Source organism: Eublepharis macularius, chromosome 14 (genome assembly GCF_028583425.1).
Source record: "Eublepharis macularius isolate TG4126 chromosome 14, MPM_Emac_v1.0, whole genome shotgun sequence".
Classification (NCBI taxonomy): domain Eukaryota; kingdom Metazoa; phylum Chordata; class Lepidosauria; order Squamata; family Eublepharidae; genus Eublepharis; species Eublepharis macularius.
In genome coordinates, this window is record NC_072803.1 from 52678961 (window position 1) to 52693163 (window position 14203).

General features: G+C 47.8%; 1 protein-coding gene across 1 annotated transcript in view; it reads left to right on the forward strand.

Annotated features, from left to right (window-relative positions):
- The window catches only part of LOC129341908 (CMP-N-acetylneuraminate-beta-galactosamide-alpha-2,3-sialyltransferase 4-like), a 139802-nt gene that overhangs the window by 96829 nt on the left and 28770 nt on the right, over positions 1 to 14203 (forward strand). Inside the window, exon 2 of the mRNA XM_054997264.1 lies at positions 5958 to 6075. Within this exon, the coding sequence (XP_054853239.1) occupies positions 5958 to 6075 (118 nt within the window). The remainder of the gene's footprint in view (positions 1 to 5957; positions 6076 to 14203) is intronic.

The window sequence follows — 14203 nt, forward strand, 5'->3', positions numbered from 1 at the left end:
TGAAGTAAATAAATCAATAGCTCTATCCTGTCATAGAGCCATCCATGCTGCTGCCCATCACTACATCTTGTGGCAGTGAATTCCATATGCCAATTCTGTTTTGTCAGCCTTCCGCCAGGGCGCTGCTATGCTTTGCCTTCCTCTCCCTGGTGCAGGCTTCATGGAAGTGGTCTGGCCCCCTCTTGGCTGGGACGCAGCTGGCTGGGACACCCATGCGCTGGGTGGGAGCTTCTGGCAGGTTGATGTTAGGCTAGATGCCGACATTGGGTCTGCGGCCGGAGGGAGAGTATACATCACTCTCGCACCCTCTCTGCCACTCCTCTGCCTTGCCTGCCCCCTGCCTACTTTCCCCTCCATACGCATCAACCTTCTTTCTATCCTCCTCTCTTTCTCCCTCTCCCTCTCTCCAGCAACTACCCTCCGCCTCGCTGTCTCTCTTTTGCTTTCCCTCCCCACTCCTTCACTCTCCACCTACAACCACTCCTACCCAACCCACCCTGCCCTGTGGGTGGACTTTCCTTATATCCCTTCACCCATTCCTGCCTCCACCTTCCAGTCACGCCCCCAGTACCCTAGCCACAGCCCTGGCTGTCCTAGGCAGCCACACCTGTGGTTGCTTTGCTGCTTGCCATGGGCAGCCACATCTGCTCCTCCTTTGCTGGCTGCCAGGCTTTCTCTGCTAATTGCCTCAGGCAGCCCTACCTGTGACTGCTTTGCTCTCAGCCCCACCTGGCTCTGGCTGATCCCTTCTTGCCTGCCTGCAGGTTGGGGTGTGGCTCTGTTTCCTTTCCTCTACTGCAGGTAACGTTGCTGGCTGGCTTGCTGCTGGCTGGCTGTCCCTGCTTCCTGGGCCTTCTCCCTCTGGTCTGATCCCCTCCTGGTTGCCCTCACTCTCCCTGCCTGGGCTCCCAGCCTCCCAGCAGAGGGTGGGGCTAGCTGGCTTCCGTCTGTCCCGTCTATCTCTCTCAGGCTTGGGTGCTTCTTTCCCTCCCTCTGGTGCTGGTGGGCTCTGGCCCTGGGGGTCCGTTGGGGTGGCTGGGTAGCTGTCTCCTGGCTGCCTCCCGTCTCCTTCTCCCAGGAAGTCTGGGGGCTGGGCTTCAGACCGCAGACATGTCTTATATAAAGAAGTATTTCTCTGTCCAGGATTCACTGCTGATCAACTCCACTGGGTGCATTTTAGTATTTTGGGAGATGATGTCCTCTTTATCCACATTTCCTAGGGCCAGACATAACTTTATAAACGTTTATCATTTCTCCCCTCCCTACTGCTTAGTCTGCCTTTCTCTATATGAATAGTCCCGCAACATTTTGATCACTTTGCTTGCCCTTTTCTAATTTTTTTCCAGCTGTACCATGTGTTGTTTGAGCCAGGGTGACCAGAACTGCCTATGGTATTTCAAATGCAACCATACCGTAGATCTATACAGAGGCATCAGAAGTGGGGTGGCTTAATTTTAATCGCCCTGGAACATGTGATTGTTTCTGAGCATGTACAAAGTGCATTTCCTCTGCTTAGTACTGCATAACTGTGGTCTGCTTTTGTGCATCTGAAGTTAGCAATGGAGATGACGTGCTGTCCAAATACTTCTGTGTTTAGAAATGATTCATTTCTGTTTCTCAGGGCCAGTGTTCTTGTCCTGACATTTATATAACACAGAAGTTTGCCTTTCAGAACATAGGAAAGTAGGAAGTCACCTCATCTTGACTCAGACTATTGGTCTTTCTAGCTCAGGGCTGTCTACTCTTGAAGGTTAGCAGCTCTCGAGGGTCTCAGGCCAAGAAGGGTCTTTCCCAGCATTGGATATCCTTTAATGGGAGGTGCCAGGTTTTGAACTTGGGACCTTCTGCATATAAGCAGGCATGCTACTTGTGAGCTGTGGCCCTCTCTCTAATTTACAGTATAATCCTGTGCCGAATTATATTCTTCCAAGCTGATTCACTTCAACGGACTTTGAAGGGCATAACTCTTCTCAGTGCTGCAAGTCTACCTTTTCTAAATCTGTATAAAATTCTCATTTTGCTGTGGAAATAGAGCCCTGTTCACAGGTTGCAATGAACATGCATCCATCTCTTTGTAAGAAAGAGCCAGTACATGTTCCCTTTACAAATGAAATCAGGGTCCAGCATCTGGACAGATGTGAGGTTTATATCATCTGATCAGCTGTTCATGCATTGAATGTAGCATGAGAATTACTCATGCAATGCATATATTTAAAAAAGTGTACACTGAAGGCCTGTTCATAAGTTACAGAGAATGCATGTATAGTCCATGCACAGTGTACATTGGATTGTTCTTTACATGTGCACTGAGTAATTTTCATGTTATAATCAACCCATGTACAGTTGAACGTGTGAGACAAGCCCCATATTTATCAAGCTACTAGTCATAGAATCATAGAATCACAGGGTTGGAAGGGACCTCTGGACTCATCTAGTCCAACCCCCTGCAAAATGCAGGAAATTCCCAAATACCTGCTCCCCACCCCCCACCCCCGCCCACACACAGTGACCCTTACTTAATGCCCAGAAGATGGCAAAACTCCATCAGGATCCCTAACCAAACGGGCCTGGGGAAAATTGCTACCTGACCCCAAATCAAGTAGTCTCTGGTTTCATTCGTAAAGTGGAATATGCATTGCCTGTTTCTTATAAACAGATGTGTGCACGAACAGGGAGGTTGCACATGTGTTCACTTTAACTTGTGAACAGGGCTTGAGAATAGGGTTGCCAACTGTGGGTTGGGACATTTCTGGAGATTTCAGGTGTGAAGCTTGGAGAGGGTGGGATTTAAGAAGGGGGGAGACCTCAGCAGGGTATAATTCCATAGATTCCATCCTCCAAAGCAGCCATTATCTCCAGGGGCTTAACTCTGTATTGTGACGGCCTTGGGCCATATACAATTAAACTTCTAGTTACTTACTTACATTATCTCCAGGGCAACTGATCTCTGTTGCCTGGAGATTAGTTGTAATTCCAGGAGATCTCCAGCTACCACCTGGAGCCTGGCAACCCTACTTGGGAAGCTGCCTTATACTGAGAAAGACTCTGGCCCATCAATTCTAACTAGCTGAGGCGTTCCAGGGTCTGAGGTCAAGAAACGTCTTTCTGATAGCTGCTCCATGAGATCCTTCATCTGGGATCACGGTCCCTTCTGCAAGCAAAGCACGTGCTCTTCCCCAGAGCCAGAGTCCTCCGGATGCCTCGTCAGAGTCTAGGGTTGTCAACTCCAGGCTGGCAAATGGCTGGAAAGTTGGGGAGGGGCCTAAGGAGGGTGGGGTTTGAGGAGGGGAGGGACCTCAGCTGGATATAATGCCACAGAGTCCACCCTCCAAAGCAGCCATTTTCTCCAGGGGAACTGAGCTCTGTTGTCTGGAGATCAGCTGTAATTCCGGGACATTTCCAGGCTCCACTGGGAGGTTGGCAGCCCTATTGGAGCCCCCAAATTGCAGAGATTGCTGTACTGAACCTGTGTAACCCTAGTCTGAGCCGGCAGGCCAGCGTTTCCAGGCATCCCTTGAGCCCTATCCTGCAGGACTTTGGGGGCGGCAAATGTGCTCATTAAGGGGAAGACTGCTTCCTGTTGTCTACAATACCCAGCCTAGCTGTAGACATGTTCCATCCTCCTTCGGTGGCTCAGCTTCTACCCGCTGAGCTTGAAGAAAGCCTTGTGCTTGCTCTTGGGGAATAATTAAACGATCACCTTCCGATAGATAAGATGAGATCCTCCTTTCTTACCTGGCCCCTTCAAGAGAGGAACGGATTATTTTAATGTTCTCAGCCTTGCTTGCTTAAGCCTTGGTGCTGTCCCCGTATAATTAAGACTGTCAGTCAAGCTCCAGGACCTAAACACGACGTACTTTGCGGCTCACCGGGACGACACAAAAGACTTCATCGCTTTGCAAAGACAGATGCCATGTATCCTCCCCCTCCCCTTGACTTTTTCCCTTCTTATCTCTTGTTCAGCTCTTTGGATCAGAATTAAGGTGGCTTTTTCGAGAACAAACTTCGGGATAATAGAAGGAGAGGGCGGGGGGAACACCTGTTTTGGAATGCTTCCTGCTGATAAGTTAATCTTCTTGCCTAGGCGACTGGAGACAGAGAATGTCTAAACTTGTGGGGCATTCTATTCAAGTACTCCAAGCCAATGCATGCTATGGTGGGCCTATGGCTCAATGGGAGCCCATCTGTTTTGCATGCAGAAGGACCCAGGTTCAATCCCTGGTATCTCCTATTAAAAAGTTCACCAGAGTCCAAGCCAAAGAAAAATTCTGGGCTGAAGGTGGAAGTTAGGAAGTGGGCCCTTTTTGAGCTCAGAAACACTAATTCAAAGACATAAAATATGGAGTCGTATCAGTTTATCAGTAGCAGCATATCAAATTATCAATGTTTATTTCGTTAGGTCTTGTAGATTTTCCGGGCTGTATGGCCATGGTCTTGGCATTGTAGTTCCTGACGTTTTGCCAGCAGCTGTGACTGGCATCTTCAGAGGGGTAGCACTGAAAGACAGAGATCTCTCAGTGTCAATGTGTGGAGAAGATGTTCTTATAAGATAATCATCTGCAGGGCTATTGTAAGATGTAGAGTATTTTGTTAGTCTGATGTTTTTCAGGACTGGATTTCCAGTCCTGATTTCAGGGCATGATAGCCCATGTTTTGTTGTGGGGATAATGATAACATACTTTGTAAACCGCTCTGAGTGGGTGTTAAGTCATCCTGAATGGTGGTATATAAATCGAATGTTATTATTATTATTTTTTATTATTACTGAGGTGCACGTGCACATTGATGATCAGTGCAAATAAAGCAATCTTGGTGTCACATTCTACCAGTGTGCAGAAACACATGCATGCACCATTGAAACAACGGTAAAAAAAAAGAAAGTCACTCTACACGAGACCTCTTACACGAGGGCGTTCAAGTGAAGGGAGATGCAATGTTAGCTGGGAAGCTGAGTTTTAAAAGACAGATGGAAGGCTTTGACAACTCTCTTTGACAGTTTGGTATAGTGGTTAAGGGTGGCAGGACAATAATCTGGAGAGCCGGGTTTGATTCCCCACTCCTCCACTTGAAGCCAGCTGGGTGACCTTGGGTCAGTCACAGCTCTCTCAGAGCTCTCTCAGCCCACCCACCTCACAGGGTATTTTGTTGTGGGGATAATAATAACATACTTTGTGAACCGCTCTGAGTGGGCATTAAGTTGTCCTGAAGGGCATGTTGTTGTTGTTGTTGTTGTTGTTGTTATTATTATTTATTTTAAAAGACAGGTTGGAAGGCTTTCCTGTCTCTACAGAGCCTGCAAAGATTGTTCCTCAGAGGGTTTGTTTATTTCCACTTCACCTCCCTGAAAGGGGGGTGAAACGGACAGAGACTTTGGCCAGCTGAAGAGGAAATTAACAGATCTCTCCCTCTGATGACAGATCTTTGCCAGCTCTGTAGAGATGGGAAATTGACAAAGCTTTCCAATCTGTCTTTAAACTCAGCTTCCTGGCTAAAATTGTATTTCCCCTCACTTGAGCATCCTCCTATAAGAGGTCTCGTGTAGAGAGACTCAGCGTCCTGGTGAAAATGGTAAAGAGTCCAGGAGCAACTTTAAGACTAACCAACTTTATTGTAGCAAATGCACTTGATTGCATCTAGAGGGTTTTTTGGGGGCGGGGGGCAGTGTTTTATCCATACACACATGCATCAGAAGGAAGAAAAAAAGATGCAAACGAACTGAAGGAACTGAAAAGTGTGGTGAATTGTACTCACTCCAGATCTGAAATATACAAATGCTTTCCATGTGGAATTAAGGAGGACGGAAAGTCAGTGTGAGAGAGAAAATCCACAATGATAAAGGAATTGAGAGGGGGGAAATGGACTCAGAGCCTCTGTTGTGAGGAAATGCAAAAAATCCTAACTTTTTGTATTTCCCTTCTGTGAACCATGTGGCTTTCTGTTGTGGCTTTTCCTTTCAGGTTGAAGCACCTGGTGAAATGTACGAGTTCTTACCGTATCCCTCCCGTTTATTATCTTGGGTCATCTTTGTCTGTCTTCGGAGGCAGCTGAAAGGGATGCTAATGATTGCCAGTGCAGGTAAGAGTGGAACATCCTTCTGTCTCTTCTGATTATTTTCATGACAGCCTGGAAGGGCAGATTCAGCTATGCAGCTGGTATTAGCAGAGTTGCATTGTTTGCAGGGAAAAAATGTGGGGGAGTAAGAGCTTGCGTGGCTGGTGTGCATGGGAGAGAGAAAACAACAAACTTACTCTCCGGTTTAGAAAAGAAATGAGAATTCTTTATTGTAGGAACTCCATCCTTAATAGGAAAGAGGAGAGGCCTGTCTGTCTAGTCTAAGGATGCCAGTGGATGGCATGATAAGTCCTGCATCCGTGGTGCAATATGGTGAGAAGAGATTGTGACAGAGAGGAAGAAGAGGTGTCACAAGCAGGAAGGCCTGAGAATATCCATTTGCATATCAAAGGGCAGTGCAAGGGCAACGAGTAAACAGATCCCTGACCTTTCTGTAATTCTAACTTCCTGGTTTGTCCTGCTCTGAAACCCGAGGAAGGGATGGCGTTGGTCTTCTTGTTCCAACAGCTGGGTCCCCTGTTTGCCCTCTGCATGATCATCTTGAAACTCATTTGTGGTGCCCGTGATCACACTGAGGCCTGGGTGAATTGGAAATACATCCATGCAAGATCATGGAGGGGTATAATTCATATGTACAATGGGATCAAAGAGCCCAGTGTTACCAGGTGTGGTTACACTCACAATCGATCTGTGCTAGGCTTCTCTTTGCTTACAATGCCCCCTGAGCTGGTATTAGAAATCAGGAAGTTTGGATGCTGCTTGAGGCCAGTAGGAATCCTGCTTAAGTGATCACTCCTCCTTTATACAAGAAGGATGGAAGCAGTAAAGTTCCCCACCTTGCTATATCCAGCCTACAACATTGAAAGTTGCCTTCAAAGACAGGTTCTTTTGGGTTCATCTAGTGTGTGGTTCTGTGTCCTCTAACTAGCAGTGGCTGACCAGAGTCTTTCCCCAAGACCTTCTGCCCAGGATCCTTTTAATTGGAGACTAGCAACAAAGCCTGTTGTGGGAAAAAATACAATGGGCTCTAGAAAGGACAGGATGGGTAGGCGGACATTCCCGCCTCCTCCATCACTGATCCCGGCTGGATGAAGGCAGGGGGGTGGGCATGGCCACCTCCTCTGCATCTGATCCTGGCTGAGTGAAGGGGGGGTGGCCATTGCCTCCTGCTCCGTGCCTGCTCCAGGCCGGGTGAATGGGAGGTGGGTATTGCCTCCTGCTCCGCACCTGATCCTGGCTGGGTGAAGGGAAGCAGGCATTGCCACCTGCTGCACTCCTGATCCTAGATGGGTGAAGAAGGGACGGGCATTGCATCTTACTCTGCACCTGATTCTGGCTGGGTAAAGTGGGAGGGGGCATTGCTGCCTGCTCCGTATCTGATTCCGACAGGTTGAACAGGGGGGAGGGCATTGCCTCCTGCTCCACGTTTGATCCAGGCTGGGTGAAGGGGGTGGGTATTGTCACCTTCTCCTTGCCTGATCCCAGCGAGGTGAAGGGGAGTGGGCATTGCCACCTGCTTCACTCCTGATCCCTGCTGGGTGAAGTTGGGAGTGGATATTACCTCCTGCTCTGCACCTGATCCAGGCTGGGTGAAGGGGGATGGGCATTGGCTCATGCTCTGCTCCTGATCCCAGCTGAGTGAAGGGTGGTGGGCATTTCCACCTGCTCCTCTTCTGATCCCAGCTGGGTGAAGGGGTGGGTGGGCATCACCTCCTGCTCTGTGGCTGATCCCGGCTGAGTGAAGGGGGCCAGGCATTGCCACCCACTCTGCTCCTGATCCCACCTGGGTGATGGTGGGGTGTGGGCATTGGCACCTGCTCCTTTCCTAATCTCGGCCAGGTGAAGGGGGGCATTGCTACCTGCTTTGCTCCTGATCCGAGCTGGGTGAAGAGGGGATGGGCATTTCTATCTGTTCCGCTCCTGATCCTAGCTGGGTGATGGTGGGGAGGCGGGCATTGCCATCTACTCCACTCCTGATCCCAGCTGGGTGAAGGCAGAGGGCGGGCATCGCCACATGCTCTATGCCTGATCTCAGCTGGGTGAATGTGGGGGGTGAGTATTACCCCCTCTCTGCTCCTTATCCCAGCTGGGTGAAGACGAGGAGCAGGTGTTGCCACCTGCTTTGCTCCTGATCCCAGGTGGGTGAAGGCAGAGGGCAGGCATTGCCACCTGCTCCACTCCTGATCCCAGCTGGGTGAAGGCAGGGGATGGGCATTGCTGCCTGCTCCCCGCCTGATCCCGGCCTGAGCTTCCTGCCGTGGTGCGCTCTCTGGAGGTCTGGCTGCCTCATCTGTGCTTCCCTTCACAGCAGCGCCCTCATGAGGTGCACCAGGGTAGGAAGTGAGCTGTCTTGAACATGCTTAGCCTTTTATATATTAGGATGCCAAGGATGGAACTTGGCCGCTTCAGCATGCAAAGCCTGTACTGTGCTGGTGACCCATGATTCCTCAAGCCCTGAGGCCCATCTCTCTCTTCACACATTACGGAGTACACACATTGGGTCCAGGGTCCCCACTCTGTGTCCTGAGTCACTTGTGACTTGCAGATTCTCAGTCCCTGTGCCTGCAATGCCTGCTCTGGATTGCAACTTTGGCACACATAGAGAAGGGCCTTCTGCCTTCTCCCCTGCTCATTTGCCCTGCTTGCAATGGTCCCCAAAGTTACACTTTTCAGTCCAGTGGGAAAACTCAATGTGAGTTTCTGAGCAGGCCAGTTAATGCCCCCCAGAATAGTTTCAGGTCAGGAGAATGATGTGTGTGTGGGGGGGGGATCAAAGTTTCTTCACCATGTGTAACACAGTCTGAATCAGGCACCGCAACCTGCAAGTCCTGTGTGATTGTTATGCAGGTCTCAGACTGGAGACCCTGGACCCAAGCTGTGTGAAGAGTCAACCCCCAAGATCTTCATACCTGGCGATGCTGGGGAACTGAACCTGAGAAACTTGTTCCCTGTAAAAATCAACACGACAATACCAATAATTTACAAACAACAATAACAATAGTTTAGCCTTCTGAAAGGACCTTCATTTCAGCAAGGCTCTGACGGCAGTGCTTTCCACAGGGCTGACAGATTTCACGTGGCAGAGCTCACTGAGTTCTGGAATAAGAAAGAATGCACTGGAGTGGAGTGGACTCAGCTTCAAACTTTGCTCAGTTGAGTAGTAGGACAGGGACAGGATCCACCCCAATGCCAATGAGAATGTGCAGAGTGCATTTCACTCATCATGACTTCATAAGCGTCGTCAGCGTTGTCAGTCCTGTCCGTTTGGACGTTCCATTTTTCCTGAGCCAAAAACCCACTTTTCTCCAATACCGAGGCTCTAATTTACTATGAGAGAAAAAACAACAGGGTTTCCGATAGATGGACCTTCCAAACAGAGATGAATGCCAAAGCTTCCACTTCGGAAATTAGGACAAAGCAGAATTAAAAAGGAAGTTGTAAACTATTCTTATTTGCAGTGAAGGGTAAGTCAAGGGTTCTAATTCTGGATCCTTTTTATTCTCTTCTGCAACGGAGGAATCCTGGAGAGTGACTCACCTGAGACAAGACCAGCTTAATGCATGGGGTCACTGCTGCTGGCCAATCATTCCTTTGCTAGGCAGATTACTGGTACATAGTTTAGGGCAGCTGGCTGATGTTTCATGGATGGTTGCCAGGGTCAGGGAAATCGTCTCCTGATAGCTGGGAATCACAATGAACGTCAAAAAGTTAGAGATGCTTCTGAATTTTTTACCAGTTGTAATTAACAAATGCCTCTTTTTCGTCCTGCACTGTACCAAATCACATAGAATCAGGGCTTTTTTTCAACAGGAACGTGGTGGAACAGAGTTCCAGAACCTCTTGAAAATGGTCACATGGCTGGTGGCCACGCCCCCTGATCTCCAGGCAGAGGGGAGTTTAGATTGCCCTCTGTGCCGCTCAGTGGTGCGGAGGGCAATCTAAACTCCCCTCTGTCTGGAGATCAGGGGGCGGGGCCATCAGCCATGTGACCATTTTCTCCCAGGGCAACCGACTGAGTTCCACCACCTCTTTTCCCAGAAAAAAGCCCTGCATAGAATACAGGGAAGATGGGCCTCCTCATCCTAGATTTTGTTTTCATGTGCTTTGTATGAAAATATGCATCTTTAATTATTTTTTTACATGTATTATAGCAATTTTTTTATGGTTGATGGTGGTGGAGGAAAGTGCTGCCAAGTCACAGCTGTCTTGGCAGGAGACTCACAGTGCAATCCTGAGAAAAGTTACTCCAGTCTAAGACTATTGATTTTAGTGGGCTTAGACTGGAGTAACTCTTCTTTGGATTGCACTGTAAGAGAGGTGGTTTGCCTGCCTCTGCATCGCGACCCTGATCGTCTTTGGAGGTCTCCTATCAAGTTACTAACCAAGGCTGACCCTGCTTACCATCTGAGATTTAACAAGGTCAGGTTTGCCTGGGCTATCCAGGTCAGGGCTTTTTATTTTTCGGTATTCACATATCCCAAATGAATACAGCTAATGCACAAAATGCCTAGGAATTTTTTTTTAAATGCAGAAATAACGCAAACAAAATGACAGATTGCAAATGAACGGGAAGAGGAATGGAAATGTTGGCAAAATGATACACAGATAAGGAAATATAACACGACACTCATGTACAACTTTTAATGAGACACCCATCAGCAGTTGAGAGAAGGTGACACCCTGTCCAGCTGAGATAAGGGGCAGGTGTGTGTGTCTGTTTGTGAGAAATGACAATTTGAAGTTTTTGGAGGAAAAAGAGACGAGGAGAGAGCTGTGAGTTGACTGCAGTCCGAAAGCACCGTAGGGGTGAACAGCAGGACGTCTCTCTGGGGATCCGAATAGGTAGCAAATATGAGTCTTTGTCAGAGTGCTTGTTGCCCCCATTTATACCCCTTTCATATATTTGTAAGTAAAGCAACAAATGTCGTAAAGATACTGTATGCCAAGGCAGCTAAACTGTGTTAGAGCTGCCCATGAAAATCTCCACAATTGTGCCAAGCATTTATTTAGTTTTATTTATTTATTCAGAATTATTTATACCCCACTCTTCTCCTCAATGTGGACTTACACCATCGTGCCCCACTCCTTCATTTTATCCTCACAACAACCCTAAGAGGTAGGTTAGGCTGGCCCAAAAGAATGACTAGCCCAAAATCATTCAGTAAGCTGCCATAGAGAAGCTGTAGCTACAACAGCTTAGTGCTTAAGTGGTTGGGCTGTGAGTCAGCATTCTGCCGGTTCTAATCCCACTACTGTCAAGAGCTCAGCAGGTGGCCTTGGGTAAACCACTTGTCTCTGCCCCGGATCCCCAGCTGTATTGTGAGGATAACAGTGGCACTGACCTTGTTCACCGCTCTGCGTGGGGGACTAATCTACCTAGAAGAGCAGCATATAAGCTCACTGTTGCTGTATATTAGGGATGAGTGAACACTCCACATCTCATTTCTTTCTGTATTCCTTTCTAGTTTTGTCTGTGGTTTCAGTTCTATGTTTGCATTGGGAATGCACATTGCATGAATCTGATGTGCAATTTCTACAGTGTGCACCACTGATACGTGTCTGCATTTCTGTTTGTGTATATACAGTGGCAAACCACCTCTGAATGTCTTTTGCCTTGAAGACCCTGCTGCGGCTTGGCAGCAGTTTAGACACACTCACACACGCTTATTTATTGATGCACGAATAACGTTTATGGGGAAAAATGGTTCCAGGAAACAGAAGATGATGTGAAAATAAAGATTCACAGGTTCTATTCGTACCAGAAAGAGGCAAAATCGAAATGAAAGTTTCGAGGTAGAAAAAGCAGGGATGAGCAATTCAAAATGATTATTGTATCTGTGGGCAGTGATGTTCCATGTGTTTTTAGCCAGCAGGGGGCTCTCATGACCTGGAACAAAGATTTTCATGTGCTGCTGTGGATTTATGAAATGGTCCGAGTTAGCACCAGTGGTTTTCCTTTAACAAACAGGCGCATCCGTATCATAGCGGGTGTTTGCAGAAAATTTAACTCTGTGTAATTCGCTTAGTTCCCTTTAATAAAAACATCTCAGACTATGCACAGACGTGGCATTAGTCAGACTCAAAGGAATCCTGACTTTCTCACCCAGTTTGCAGCATTAATTAAAGGACGTATGCCTCGAGTCCAAGTTTGTGTGCTACTATTTCATAATGCATCAGAAGCCCCCCTCCACACCTGCCCCCTCCCCAACTCTAGAGCTTAGAGATTTTCTTGATAAAGAGAAAAATGCAGCTTTTAGGGGGGGGGGCACAGTGTTTGTTGCCCTTGGCAGCACCTGTGTTACTCTCATGCCAGAAAAGATGCTGGAAGATCAAGGATGCGATTTCCATTGCATGTTTCCCTTGCAAACAGAAGCTGTGGGAGACACAAACTGATTCCGCACACATTGGATAATGCACTTTCAATGCACTTTAGCAATCATTTTGAAGTGGATTTTTTGTTTCACACATGAAAAATTCAGTTCCAAATGACCTCTAAAGAGAATTGGAAGTGCATTGTCCAATGTGTGTGGAATCAACAAACCACCCCGTAAAAAGTCTGCCAAGAAAATGTCATGATGCCATGTCCCTCCGTGGGTCAGTAATGACTCGGTGCTTGCACAGGGGACTACCTTTACCTTTTACCTACCTGATCATTTGACCTGACCTGATCATAGGGGTCAAGCCTAAGGCCTTCTGCATGTAAATCACATCTACCATCACGGAGATGTGGTCCGTCCCCCCCTCCCCCCCAAATCTGAGCCTGCCTTATCAGTCAGACCATTGGTCCATCTGCTCTGATTTGGTGGCTTCCTAAAGCATAGAGGGGAGATTTTTCTAGCATGTTTTATCTGAGATCATTTTGCTAGGAATCGAACTTGGGGCCTTCTGCCTGCAGGGTGGGTGCTCCATCACTGCCCCCCTACCAGGTTTGCAGTCGTTGCGTTTTCTCTTTGCTCCCCTCAGTAGTACAGTTCCAACTCTCAGAGCAGTTTGTAGTCAGAGAGATGATATAGGGAGGGTAAATCATCGCACCACCTCTCCAGTGCTGTTCCAAATTAGGGCCTGCCAGGATGCTATTTACAAAGGAAAAATGGACTGGCAATTCTGTCGCAGACTTTCCTGCGTCTTGTCTGGCTTGACCTTTAGAGATAACCAGCCCTCTTTGTCTCTCTCGCAAGACTCTGGTGCCTTCAGTATCTACGTGACGGGCAGGAGTTCAGCAAACAAAGTTTTCCACTCAGCGTGGTGATGAAATCCGTAGCCAGATATTTTGCAGTGAGGGGGTCAAAGGTCCGTGCTTGGAGGGGGAAGAGAATCATTGTGGAACATCCAGAACCTAAAGTACAGCAAAATAATGTGTTTGAAATCCAATGTGACATCTTTATACAGTTTGATAATGTGGCTAGTTGTCATTGGTTGTACCAGGGACGTCCTGATCAGAATTCTGCTTCTTTATGGGCACTTGTAAAGAATATATCTTGTACGCTCCCCTCTACAATGAAAAATCTCTGCAAGTTGAGGGGATATTCTTATGGGACCCACATATCCAGACAGGGCTATAGTGAGACACCTCCTGGCAGTACCCTCTGACCTCCACAGCTATTCTGTGTATCTGGAGCGGGGGGTTGCAGTTGCATTAACAGCATGATGCCATTTGGGGGCAGACCTGGAAGTGATGTCCATGAGCACTGTGGTCTTCTGCCATAGTTTATGCTATGGTTTATGGGAATTCTATGGTTTTATGCAGACAGCGATTTTTTGCCAGGCTTATTGGTTGAGGCCAGCACTGGATCCATCTAATCAGTCTCCCTGCCAGTCTCCTACCAGCAAGGGGGGGGGCATATGATCATCTGCCTCTCCCCACACATGGTGAGTTATAGTCAAAGTTATTAACTCACACCTCCACCCTTTCTTATGCATATAATGTGCAGGGAAAAGGGAAGGGGGCCCACCTAGGTTACTGGAAACTCTGTGATAATTGAGTCTGTGATTTTATTTTTTTTATCATAATTCTTATCTATTGCTGTAACCTGTCCTAAGCCCGCTTGCGGGGAGGGTGGGCTATACATTTAACAGTGGTGGTGATGATGTTGATGCATCATGCTGCTGATGCAACAGTGCCCCCATGTCC